Source organism: Astatotilapia calliptera, chromosome 10 (genome assembly GCF_900246225.1).
Source record: "Astatotilapia calliptera chromosome 10, fAstCal1.2, whole genome shotgun sequence".
Lineage (NCBI taxonomy): Eukaryota > Metazoa > Chordata > Actinopteri > Cichliformes > Cichlidae > Astatotilapia > Astatotilapia calliptera.
The window spans coordinates 33,238,038-33,251,369 of record NC_039311.1 but is presented as its reverse complement, the minus strand read 5'-3'; the positions used below and the strand labels follow the sequence as shown (position 1 = coordinate 33,251,369).

Genomic DNA, 13,332 nt, shown 5'->3' with positions numbered 1-13,332 from the left:
GAAACAGCATCCTCGTCGACCTGTTGGGCTGGTGTGCAGACTGCAGCGGGTCCAGAGCGGAGCAGGTCGCTCTTCACATGTGCCATGACAAGTCTGTCGAAGCACTTCATGATGATGGGGGTCAGGGCGACGGGTAATCATTCAGGCAGGATCCTGAGGATGTCTTTGGCACTGTGGTGGTGGACTTGAAGCACGCTGGACGATCATCTGGCTCAGTGATGAGTTGAAAATGTCTGACATCGGCCAGCTGATCAGCGCGGTCTCTCGGCACGCGACCTGGGATGTTGTCTGGTCCAGCAGCAGTGAGAGATCTCACGCTGCAGGCAGACAGATGGTCTGGTCGGTGGTGGGGGGCGTGGCTTTCTTCGCTTGTGTATTGTTCAGGGCATCAAACTGTGTCTCAGGAAGTGCGGCATCTCCATCACAGCTGCTTGGAGCTTGTACTATGTGACACCTGAATGCCACAAACTGTGACAGTCTTTGTGTTGTGGACGCTCTGGATCTTCTTCTTCAATTTCTTTTCTGGATGATTTGAAAATGATAAATTTAAGATTTCATTGGAGATGTTCAGTGTTTTCATTTGAGTCTTTTTCAGATCAGCTGATCAGAGCGCAGCTGAAACTTTATGTATAAATAGACCCTGTGCACGAGAAAATGCTAACTTCCTGGTTTGAGGCCGGGCGTGGGGTTGTACATTTCCGGTAGCTTTACTTGCTGCAAAGATATCCTCCACAATCATGTCCAAAACTCAAAAACGGAAAGATGGCGTTAAGTTACAAAGAGCAGGAGGTGGGAACACTCACCGCTGCTGTGGGCGGTCGTGGCTCAAGAGTTGAGAGTTCGTCTTGTAATCGGAAGGTTGCCTGTTCGAGCCCCGGCTCGGACAGTCTGGGTCGTTGTGTCCTTGGGCAAGACACTTCACCTGCCACCTACTGGTGACTTGTGTGGACTTGGTACAGCTAAATATCCCAGAATGCATTTCATCCAAAAACTCAAACGCTGCAATGGTGGACGAGCGAGGCTAAAAACTCTTAAATATTTCTGGGTCACAAAATAAGCTTTTAAGTTATTTTCAAGCGAGAATGTAGCTGTGTAAACTTCACATATCTGCTCGATTTATCAAGATATCACATATTTCCAAACGCGCTCCGATGTTTTCAGAGACGTCTGTGACCCGCCAGCTCCACAGCAGACAGCGAGGTCAAGAACAGCGGACTCCCGGCACATCGTAACACCGCCGTCACTCCTAAAACGTTGTCATTAACGTGGCTTCACTCCACATCAGCCGCTTTGCTAAAACGCCGGCGTCGGCACATGAGGACGCTGTCAGAGCCCGTCAACGACGTAGATTAGCTGCGTATATACGAATGTGAATCGCGTGATTGGCTGGAGCAGCCGGTCACTCACTGACTCACACTGCAAAACAGACTTTTTACGTGTTTATTTTCATTTCAATGCAGGTTCGGTTTTTGTGCGCAGAGACCGTGCAACAGTACGTGACTGCAACTGCGCGCAGCTTAGAGGGAACGTTAGTGATGAGTCTTCCCGCCGGTCACGTGGGAGACGGGGGTTCGATTCCCTGACTGTGTGGGAGTGGCCTGAGTGAAGAGGGTTACTCAGATTGACGGGTGGGCAGAGATGTCAAACGTACGGCCTGCGGGCTGAAGAAGGGACGGGGGCAGACGTTCTCAGGCAGCCTTTCCATCAGCACGTTTTGTGTAACATGACGGAACAAGTGGAAAAAAACGAGCATCAGGCTGCGAAGCTGAGCGCAGACTTTATGAAGCTGGATCAAGTCAGACCTGCTGTTATTGGCCAGCCCTAAACCTCGTGTGTGTCACGTATAGACGGGGGTTCGATTCCCTGACAGGCAGCTGTGCAGGTTGGAATTTATCAGTGACAGACACGTCTCACATGAATGATCCCTCTTTGTCAGATCCACGTCGTAACTCAGTGACCAGAACACATTTTAGACCCAGACGTGAACCCGGCGCGGACCTGAGAAACGTAACAACAGCGCCGGGGTTCCCTGCTGTGGTCAAAGGTGGTACTGCAGTGTGTGAGACGCTACGACTAGGGCTGGGTATCGTCACTGATTTCTAGAATCGATTTAATTCTGATTCACAAGGTCCCGAATCGATTCGATCCACGATTCGATTTAATTTGATTCGATTCGATTTAAATCTGGGAAATTTTGACAGTCAGAAATATTATAATTCAGATCAGTACATTTAGAAAGAAAAGAAAGAAAGTGTACTTTATTGGTCCCGGACTTGTGCGTAACAAGCAAACGAATAATGAAGAAAGGGAAACTGTTCTTGAAGTACAGAGAGAGAGAGAGAGAGAGGGGGTGAGAGAGAGAGAGAGAGAGGGGGGAGAGAGAGAGAGAGAGGGGGGGGAGAGAGAGGGAGAGAGAGAGAGAGAGCTGTGCATCCTGGTGGAAGCAAAACAGTAAAAGTCAGAGTGAATTCATGACGATGTTCATGTGAAGCGTAGTTTGGATCTTCTTTTGCTGCTGGTTCGGTCAATATTGTTTGGAGAGACATCAAACTAACAGCTTTAGAATCAGCGCATAAAGGGCGTGAACACAAAGCGCCGACAGATCAGAATCAGCGAGCTGTCGGCTTTCAGCCCCGACTGTGAGAAAGGCGACATCTCACTGATTCTGATCCGTGGGTCGCACTGTGTGTCTAAGTCTTTGTGCAGAATCCGTGTTCCTGCTCTCATTTACTGTCTTAGCTGTTTGGTGGTTGTTGAAATTTTGTGAGATGTCACCTGAGATTCTGGCATTTCGGGCAAAATAAATTTATATTAAAAAATCGATTCAGGATTTTAATGAATCGATTTTACGTTATCCAAGCCAGAATCGATTTTAATCGATGAATCGATTATAAAAACCCGGCCCTAGCTACGACCTCCCACAGGAAAATGTTTTTATTTTAATGAAACATAAAAATGAAGCAAATTATTTCCTTTTTTCATTTCTGGAGGCTGAAAAAATCTTTCTTTAAAATATGTGTCATGAGTCCAGCTGCAGATATTTCTTACAGCGGGCTGTCAGAGGTGAAAAAGGGAAGTGAAAGCATCCAGGGTGTAGTCACAGGAAACAGCCTCCATCAGCTGCTGCAAACAGGAAACCATGGTGACCACTGCTCTCCAACCACACAACAAACAGCTCTGTGGTGGATGCTGATGGTGTTCCCTCCCTCACATGTGTAGAAATGTGGGTCAGCGCAGGAAACTGAAATCTCACGTTTAGAGAAACTGACCCTCAGATCTCAGGTTACATCACCCACAGTCACATCCTGGTGTTTCTTACACACTGTGTGATGCTGTCATGGACGACATCACTGGTTCCATTCAAAGCACGGCAGTGAAACAAACATCTGTCAGGGGTTTCTCCACCCAGCAGCAGGAAGTCAGACACAAGGAACAACACAGGATCAGGACCTTTCAAAATAAGAGAACCAGTGGTCTGTGCTGGCTTAGATCTGCATCTCTGGTACACAGTAGCTCCACTGTGCTGATGCTAAAACCAGACATGAAAGCACAAACACCCCGATGAGTCAGAATGCTGCCACCACCGTGCTTCACTGCGGGGGCGTGGCCTCTGCCGTCTTCCTCCAACCACGAGCAGCGTCTCAGCTCGTCTGGCCGAAGGACGCTTCAGCCTGCAGGACCTTTGTCCTGCTCGTCCTTCAGTCTGGCTGCAGGCGTCTGTCCAGCTCACCTGAGACCTCTCAGTTTGTTCCTGTCCACGGTTCAGTGACGTCTTCCTTAGGACTAAACCTCCCACAAGTGTCTCTCCAGTAGTTCTGGACTGTTTGCAGACTCTGTGGCTGAGGCTACGTCCACAATGAAACACGTTTCTGTTTAAAAACGCAACGTTTGGCCTCCCGTCCACACTGAGACGGCGTTTTCCTCAAGGAGAAACGCAGCGTTTTGAAAACGAGTACATTTCAAAACGGAGCTGTCGTCGCAGTGTGGACACTCGAACACGCAGACTTTCTAAAACGATGATGCATTTTAGTCATGTGATGCAGTCACGTGACCAAATCAAGCGGAGGACACTACACAGCAGCTGTTTTGTTTGCTCTCAGCTTTGACGGCCCTGTTACAGATCTGTGCTGCAGACAGCTTTCCTTCAAATCTTTAATTCTCACTTGAGTTTGTGCTTTGGACCGTTTCAATGTGGACGCACGGCTCTGTGAAAACGACTGGAAACGCTAGCGTGGACGCCGTTTTCAGATCTATCCGGCCGGTGTGGACGTGGCCTCAGTGTGTAGTCGTCCTGATCCTGTTACCGTGTGAACACAAATCACTCTCAAGGAAACTGGGATGTTTCAAATTCTCTGTCATTACAATAACAGGTCACATGACTCGGGCTTTATATTTGATATGAAATGTGATATTCAACACTATGAACGTGATCGGTGATGAAAGACCTGCGGGAGCAAACACTGAGCTGTGGGTTCAACTCTGTCGTCGCTGAACCGCCGCAGTTTACCTCCAAGCCCCGCCCACGGCGTGGAATCATCATATCTGTAAAAGGTGAAGGTTTTTAGGAAGGAGTCACGAGAGAACACGAGCTGCATGTTATTGATGATGAATAAACCAGAATTATTATTTTAGTTCAGCAGATAAAAACGTCATCAGGTTATAAAACAATGAAATAAACACGAGTAACGACAGTCATGTGATCATAAATCATCACATATGATCTGTAAAAGCCAAAGTAGTGTAAGTAATCAGAGTAAAAACAGACTCGTCTGACTGAGCACAGTAAACCGAGAGCTGCTCTCTGATTGGTCCCTGCCTGCTGTGTGTGATGCTCCTGCCGCAGCAGCGTGTGGTGCTGGTTTTTACGCGTCACTTCATTTCTTGCAGCGTGCAGCTGTGGTGGCTGTCAGCAGCTGTTGGAGCTGCTCTGAGGCGCATTCAGCTCCGTCATGAAGCTCAGGCTGCTGCTCGCTCTGCTCTCAGGTAACTGCTGGCTCTCTTTCCCTGAAACTCTGTAAACACAGAAACTTTAGCCGCTCTGATGTCACTGCTGCGTTCTTCTTCTGCACTTTTGTAGCTTTAGCCTGAGTTTGCAGGATGAGTCTTGTTCAGACTGCAGCGAGTAAAGACGAGGAGCTGCTGTGGTTATTACTCGTGACAGGGCTGAGTCTCTGTGGTAGAGACGTGCAGAGGTCTGAGGACGAGCTGCTGGTGTTGTAACAGCTGTAACGTGGGCTCGTTCCCGCTGACCTCCTGCAGGCTTACAGGCTGAGGTCAGCGAGGGTCAGAGTTCAGGTCAGAGGTGACCTCTCCGATAGTCTGACCTGATCTGAGCAGAGTTTGGATCTGATGTAACAAAGCTTTCCTCTGTTTCTGTTTCCAGTCTGTGAATGTGACAGCAGCAGGGTCAAAGGTCACACAGGTCAGGACGTCACTCTGCCCTGTAAATATGACAGGAAATATCACGCCGCTCTGTCAGCGTGCTGGCAGCGAGGAGAGATACCGTTCAACAAGTGCTCCAATCAGCTGATCTCCACAGATGGACTCAGAGTGTTAACCAGAGCTTCCAGCAGGTATGAGCTGCTGGGCCGACTGGCGGACGGAGACGTCTCTCTGACCATAAAGAGCCTGACAGAGGGAGACGCTGGACGATACGGCTGCAGGGTGCATATACCCGGCTGGTTCAACGATGAGAAGCATCACTTTGACCTGAGCGTCGCCACAGGTGAGTCTGCAGGTTCGACCGAGCTCACGTGTCGGGATCATCGTCCTGAACCATCAGCGGCTCTCTGAGGACGACTCGCTCATGTCGCTGACAGCAGCCCAGAGAAACACATCTGTGAGATCCAGATGTTGATTCACAGCTGATCAGACTCGGAGTCAGCTCTGATGCTCTTTGTGTTCATGTCATTGATCTGTTTCAGACGCTCCCACGGCCCGCACGACAGACACGCCCACAGAGTCGACGTCGTCCTCTCCGACTGAAGGTGACGACAGAGCTGCGGTGAATCTGTTTGATGTAGCAACAGAATCTGAAAGCAGGAAAAAGGAGAAATTCAAATGAACTCAGATAATCCAGTCAGGAGCTCTGAGGTGAACGGGTGATGAAGGTGACGATGACCTACAGAGACCAGCAGCGTCTGTGTCAGTCAGAGGAAGTGCAGGTGTAAAGTTTTCAGTTAACTTTATTGGACACTTGAACATCGACGACGCCGCAGTGGACGACCTCTGTGTTTGTGTCTCGTGGGTTTCGTACAGTCAGACGTGTCAGGGTCAAATGAGAGCGCTATGACATCATCCTGCTGCTGACACGCTGTCCTAAAAATGTCTGCTTTCACGTCCGCAGGTCATGTGACCTCCACAGAAAGCCCCCTGACGGCCTCCTCCGGTGTGAAGCGCAGCCACGAGGTGAGAAAACGAACGAACGCTGTGAAACGTGAGACGTGTGACGCCACCGCCACACGAAGACGAAGCTCAGCACGAGCGCCACACTGATGTTCTGAGCAATGAAAATATTATTTGAACAGACTGCACAGTGCACCCTCGCTGTGATTGGTGGATCGATATCAGCAGATAAGTTAAACAGGAAGTAAAACCAGACTGTTTATAGACCCTGATGATGATGAAGATGATGAAGTCAGATTATGACTTGATGTCTCGCTCTGACAGTTTCTTTGTAGGTTTTGAACATCAGTCTGAGCAGTGATTGGCTGTTCCTAATAAAGTGTCAGTGTTTGAGCAGACCGCGGGCCTCGCTGTGACGGTGATGTCGTGTTTTTCAGGGTTCGCAGACGATGGCGCCTCTGATCGCCGTCCTGCTGGTCTTCGTGTTTCTGCTCACGCTCGGTGGACTCGTCGTCGCCGGTGAGTACGAGAATGAACCCGTCTGTTCTCACGGCCTCGAAACATCGAGGACGGCGACCATGGTCGGTGTGGCAGCGGGTTCTTAATCCCGCCCTGAGCGTCAGTGATGCAGGAAACATTTATTAGTTTGAACTGTGTTTTACTCTGTGACGCACGGCGAGCTCCTCATCACGTCGTTTGTGTCTCTGCAGTGAGAAGACTGAAGCAGCTCGTCAGCACGTGAGTGAACTTCCTGTTTTCTGAATAAACGCCGTGTCTGAGCGCCTCGATCGCCGCTGATGAACCCTGAGTCAGGTTTGACCTTCGTGGGGTCTCGGCTCGCGGGCCTTCGGCGCGCTGCGATCATCTTGGCAGCGTCTTCTCACGACTGAGCGCGCTCAGACTGAAACTCACAGATAAAGAAACCCACAAACCACGCGGGCGATTTCAAACGAAGGCGAGCTGAGCAGGAGGTTTCAGGTGGCGTTGAGATGCTGAGCGAGAACGAAGCAGCCTGATCGTTAAAGCCCAGCACGCAGGCCCACGGGCCCAGATGTGTCCACGCTGCTGTCACAGCGCCGGAGCAGAAAGGCGGAGCGTCACGGCCGAGGCTGTGTGCAGCGGGCTGGCAGCCATGTTCCAGCGCAGTCGCAGGGTCGCAGCAGAAAGAGGAACTCGAGGATGTTTTATGCACGTGTGACAGTCATGAACGGTGACCAGACGACAGGAAACAGGAAGTTGAGGTTGTGGTCGTGCAGCCATAAAAACTTTGAATAAACTTTAAATACGTCTAAGTGAGGCAGGTGCAGCGCACAGCTGCGGCACATCTGCAGAACACCTGAGATCATCATTGTTTCCATAGCAACGCTCTTCACATCTCCTGGGGTCCGGGTGACGTACGACCAGCATCAGGAGCTCCACCCGTGAGCCCGCTGCAGACTCCACCCACCAACCGCAAGAGTTTCGGTTCCCTGCTGCTCGGCTTACCAGAAGCTGCGAGCGAGGAGAGGAAGCTCTGAGGTTTACACCCTGCCTCCTCCTCATCCTCGCCCGGCCGAGCGCCCCGCGCTGAAATGTCACAGCCTGAATTAGAGGGTCACATGACCACTCAGCCTGAAGCACGGCGTAACCAGCGTAACTCTGTGACCTTTCAGAGTCTGCTGGGACTCGTTTTTAAAGTTTGAGGCTTTTACTTTGGAAAATCAAACTCGTGATGAAGCAGGAAACGGATCCACGCAGCAGAAATATAAACGATCATCGGCGACAGTGTCAGGTCACCAGTTTATGATCAAACGTGTCCGACACAGTCGATCGGCTGCCATGGTTACCATATGATCAGTCATCGTTTTTTATTCAAATTCATCTCAAAGGTTTTAAAGCTGACATGTCTAATGAGAAGCTGGAGCTTCTCTACAGGAAGTCTTTCACTGTCCACAGGAAGTCGCTGTGATGATGAAACTGATGCTCTCCTGTCTCAGCCCTCAGGAGAAGGTCGGCCCGGGTCAGCAGGTCCAGTTCAGCTCCACGGCGTCCACTCTGCAGCTGCAGAGCTCCACCGTGGACAACATCTACCAGATGGAGAGCGACGGTGATGGCGGCGATGGCGGCGATGGTGGCAGTAGCGATGGTGGCAGTAGCGATGGCGGCGGCTGTGATGGAGGTAGAGGAGAAGATGGGGGAGACTATGAGTACTGCCCCTGAGGTCCCACCCACCCGCCTGGAGGCGGGATGATAACAGGAAGCAGGAGCGTATCTCTGATTGGACACTTTGCTTTGAAAGGCTCCAATCACAGAGCTCCGGGTGTGCAGCAGGTGTAGTTGCTGCCTACAGATGTAGCGAGCTTTTATTCTGATAGGTTGTTTTTTCAGAGTTAACCTATAAGAATCCACAGTGACACAGGTGACCCCGCCCCTTTAGACACCCACGAAAGTTCCCTGTAAAGTTTTAAAGTTTCGTTTGATGTCTTGTCATGTGACAAGCGAGGGACTCGTGACAACACGTCCTGTCTGACACGTGACCTGAAGCCGTCAAACTGAAGACGGTCGTCAGATTTTTATTGTGACAAACACACATAAGGTCATGTGACGTGCTTGTCACACGGCACCAATCATCTGTTTTCTTATTGATCAATATGTTTCCTGTTGTTGTTTAAACAATAAAAGCATGAAAAATGAGTGAAATTGTTCAGATTTGGCTATTTCAGTCTGTCCTCACACGGCGAGTCGCGTCCTGATCTCTGAAGCTCCTCGCTGGAGCCAATCAGACGAAGCACGTCACAGATGGGCGGAGCTCCTCGTGATGTAAGTCTGATGGTCAGTTTTCTGCAGCAGCTTGTTGAAGGTGCCTCAGCTCTGAGTTTTACAGGACATCAGAGCGACGTAAACATGGCTTTCTAAATATGGAAAACATTTCTCGTGTGTGTCTCCTCTGTGACATCGCTGACAGTGGGAGGGGCTACTTTTAATTAAGCTTCAGTGATGTAAGTAAGTAAAATGTATTTATATAGCACATTTCACAGATAGAAATCACAAAGTGCTTCACAATAAGATCAGACATGCAAGTTAAAATTAATTAAAAGCCCGTTTGTATAAAAATGTCTTCAGCTGCTTTTTAAAGGAGTCAGCAGAGTCTAGACAGAAAAGCTTGATCCCCACGTGTTTTAAACCCGGTACAGGTCATTATTGTAACGTCTGATAATGTGGCCTAGAGGGAGGATATACAGCAAAAAGAGAATCGGACCTAAAACAGATCCTTGAGGTGCCCCAGAAGGCAGAACTGATGCTTCCGACAGCACCTGATTCATACAGACAGTAAAGGATCTCTCAGATAGATGCGACATAAACCATTTTAAACAACACCAGTAATCCCAAACAAGTCCTTCAGCCTATTTATCAGGATGTTGTGATCAACAGAACCAGAACGATGTACTCTCCAGAGTCTGCTGCCATCAGAGTGTCCCCACACGCTTTAAGCAAAGCGGTTTCAGTGGAGTGCAAATGTCCAGAACATTGTTCTTCTCCAAAAAGTTGTTAAGTTGTTCTGCAGCTGTTTTTTCCAAGATCTCTGACACCAACAGTCACTTTGATATTGGCCTGTAACTGTAAAGAGATGGGTCCACATTTGGTTTCTTTAATACTGGTTCAACAAGAGCTTGTTTACAATAGCTGGAAACTGAGCCAGTATGAAGAGAAGTATTCATTATTTCCAGAATACAGAGGCCAATAGAGTCAAACACACTAATGAAAAATGATGAAGTACATCGAGGTGGCTTGAAGTCAGTTTCATCTGACCAAGCAGACACTGACGTCCTGTAAGGTGACAGGAGTAACAGAGGAGCAGGTATCAGCAACGTGTCAGTGTGATACTGGGAGGAGGATGGAGAAATATTAGACCTGACAGCAGCGACCTTATTAACAGAATAGTTTAAGAACACTGCTCTTGCTCTTGATGAAGGCGGTCGCACTTTTCTCCTCCTCCTCTCCCTTAGCTTCCCTGCTTATGTCCTTGTCTTGTGTTTTTACTTTTCCCTGGAACACTCTCTCACAGTCTGTTCTCTAAAACCTAAAAGAGGAATTATGGATTTGATCAACTGGTCTCTGAATGCAATTGACACCCCTTTCTCAACAAGAAGTCTGGGCTCGGGTGAGCCTGAGTCCTGAAGATATCTACCTATTTGGAACCATGATAACAGGGTTCTGGCTGATCGGAGCTGGCTTGGCCCTGACTTATCGAAGAATTAAGGAAGCGGAACCGGCTGTTCAAACCCCCACAAGGCTGCCCGCTGGGATTGAAATGATGGGATGAGGCGTGAGTTTCTCAAAATGGGCTCATTGAGTCAGCACGGAGAAGATCTTGGAGAGGCTACGGCTGCTGTGAACACTCAGAATAAGATCTCTGACTGCAGACTGGATACATCTCGGGGAGGCTCACTGCGGTCGTGAGTTCTCAGAAATCGGCTCCTTGAGCACAAGAAATGACAACATCACAGAACGCAAGTATGGTGAAGCTCGCGGCTCTCCAACGGGAGACTGAGAGACCAGTGTTGGACTATAGAACTGCTTTGAAATTCATATGAGTTGTTCGCACTAAAGTAAAAAGCACCATCACTTCATGCGGAGACCCTCTCGGCGCCAGCTGTGGGCTCAAGGCTGGAGCTGAACAACAACACCCTGATAACGACTGTGTTTAGACTGTTCTTCCCATTCCCTGCAAGGCCACCTGGGTTGGCTGGAAGACTGTTTACTTAGCCTGGCAGGACGAAGGACACTGTCTCAGCTGAACTCTGGACACACACACACACACACACATATACACTGATATGCACTCATCCCCCCTCCCTTTCCAAACGCCTTCGACACTTATTCCCCTCCGATGCTGACGGTGGATCAAGGAGACCAGCGCACAGGCTGCAGGCCCGGATGTACTGTCTAAATCGGCGGTCTCTCACCCTTTACCCCCCCTGTTGCTTGTCATGTGTTTCTTTGGTGTATTGACAGTGTTGGGAAGGTTACTTTTAAAATGTATTCCATTACAGATTACAGATTACATGCCCCAAAATGTATTCTGTAACGTATTCCGTTACGTTACTCAATGACAGTAACGTATTCTGAATACTTTGGATTACTTAATATATTATCATGCTTTTTACAACAACATGAATGTACTATTGCTGTGTGATTTATTACTATTACTGAAGGTCCGCGACTCCGAACTGTAGTAAAGGGACCTCTGACTAATACGGCGGGGTCCCTGTCGGCTCGTAGCCGAAAACTAGCTTTACTTTGTTGTCTGGGTCAACTTTTCTTGCGAGAGACAGAGAGAGGCGTTGAAAGGCTGCTCCAACGGAACTTATTGTTTTTGGAGGAAAACAGGAACACGGTGTACAGTCCAGTCTTAATAGCTTACTTACAACTGGGCTCGTCAGGCTCTCTTCTTGGCTGAAGTGGTTATTATTATATTTACATGCTTCCAGCTCCCGTTTTTGCTCGATGACAACTCGTACTTTTCCACTCTCCTTTTTCTCCCTCCTCGCGCTCACAGACCCATAACGTGTATGGCAGTCCATTCTCCCTGCAGCACGGACTACACTGCCCATGATGCTACATTCTTTAGAGCTATGCTTGTAGCATTCTGCCTGTTAGCTTAGCACAACAACAACAACGAAAAGGCCTCTCTCACCCAGGAAACACACAGTCGCAGAGAGAGAGAGAGCGTCGCCCTGTAACCATGGCAACCGTAACGCTGCTGCCGCCTGGAACAACAGAACGTAGCTGTCAAACAAAACCCAAACAGTCCTGACCCGCGACAATATGAAACAGGAAAGTACCGCAGTGTAATCCATTTATTTCAACAAAGTAACTGTATTCTGAATACCACCTTTTTAAACAGTAACTGTAACGGAATACAGTTACTCATATTTTGTATTTTAAATACGTAACGGCGGTACATGTATTCCGTTACTCCCCAACGCTGTGTATTGATAGGTGTTTCGTGTGCAGAGGTGTTTTTTCTGTTCTCAAACTGTTGGAGCTCAGTCTGGGGGAGTTATTTTTTTCTCCTTATCTTTCCTCATGTGGTGCATTTTCCATTGTTATACCTCTCTGACCTGTCTTCCCCATGTGATGTTTTGTGTCATGTATGTATGGTCGGAGGGTAAGATGGCGCCGCCATTGCGTGCAATAGGTCGGCAGCCTTATGAAATTTCCCCTTGTGGGACTAATAAAGGTAAATCAATCAATTCAATTAAAATAAAGTCATTACAATGAGATTTAGTATAGACTGGTACATGAGGAATATCACGAGAGACAATGTTTTTAATTGTTTCAAACAATACTCTGGGATTTTTCTTTTTTGAAGCTGTTAGATAAGCAAAATATTCAGTTCTGGCATCTTTTATAATCTCGTTAAGTGAGAAAATTGATTCCTTGAGATGTACCGTATGGACCTCAAGCTTGGAAGCCTTAAACAATCCTTTATTTAAGGCTTGAGGTGTTAAATAATCACTTTCAACAGTACAAATGAGTCTGCAAATTTAATTGTTTTAATGGTCGGTTGGAACTCACCTTTTCTTCCGCACTGTGAGGTCTTCTTCTTGTGTTTCTCACTCCTGTTTAATGCTCGTTGCCTCCACCATGTGGCTGATCGATGAACTGCAGCTGAACAGACTCAGCTGTGCTGTGGGGGAAAACTTCCCCCTCGTAGTCATCCTGCTGTCTGTGAGGCGGAAGTTTAGTAACTTAACCATGAAAGTAGTGACTGCAGCTCAGCTCTGCCTGCTCAGCTGCAGAAACACTGAAAGATGCAAGAAAATACTGTAAATAAACCATAATTCTGCATAAAATATTACAAATGTACACAGAATAGATATTAAATGTTCTCTGTAGACAATAAAATAGTTTAATACACAATAAATACTGCAGCTATTAATTAAATACTATAATACATGTTTTGTAATGACTGAAATATCATATTTAATGTTTTTCACATCA

General features: G+C 48.0%; 1 protein-coding gene across 1 annotated transcript; it reads left to right on the top strand.

Moving 5' to 3' along the window:
- Positions 1-4,797: 4,797 nt before the first annotated feature.
- Positions 4,798-8,991, top strand: LOC113031050 (hepatitis A virus cellular receptor 1 homolog). Its single transcript, XM_026182911.1, has 7 exons — positions 4,798-4,983; positions 5,384-5,725; positions 5,925-5,987; positions 6,347-6,408; positions 6,783-6,864; positions 7,056-7,083; positions 8,322-8,991. The coding sequence occupies exons 1-7, from the start codon at positions 4,950-4,952 to the stop codon at positions 8,542-8,544; spliced, it is 834 nt and encodes a 277-aa protein (XP_026038696.1). The 5' UTR covers positions 4,798-4,949; the 3' UTR covers positions 8,545-8,991.
- The last annotated feature ends 4,341 nt before the right edge of the window (positions 8,992-13,332 follow it).

Bases quoted from the DNA above. Each gene is read 5' to 3' on its own strand.
- LOC113031050 (XM_026182911.1), top strand. From the start codon at position 4,950: ATGAAGCTCAGGCTGCTGCTCGCTCTGCTCTCAG. The intron at 4,984-5,383 runs GTAACTGCTGGC...TTCTGTTTCCAG, and splicing joins GCTGCTCGCTCTGCTCTCAG to TCTGTGAATGTGACAGCAGC. The intron at 5,726-5,924 runs GTGAGTCTGCAG...GATCTGTTTCAG, and splicing joins TGACCTGAGCGTCGCCACAG to ACGCTCCCACGGCCCGCACG.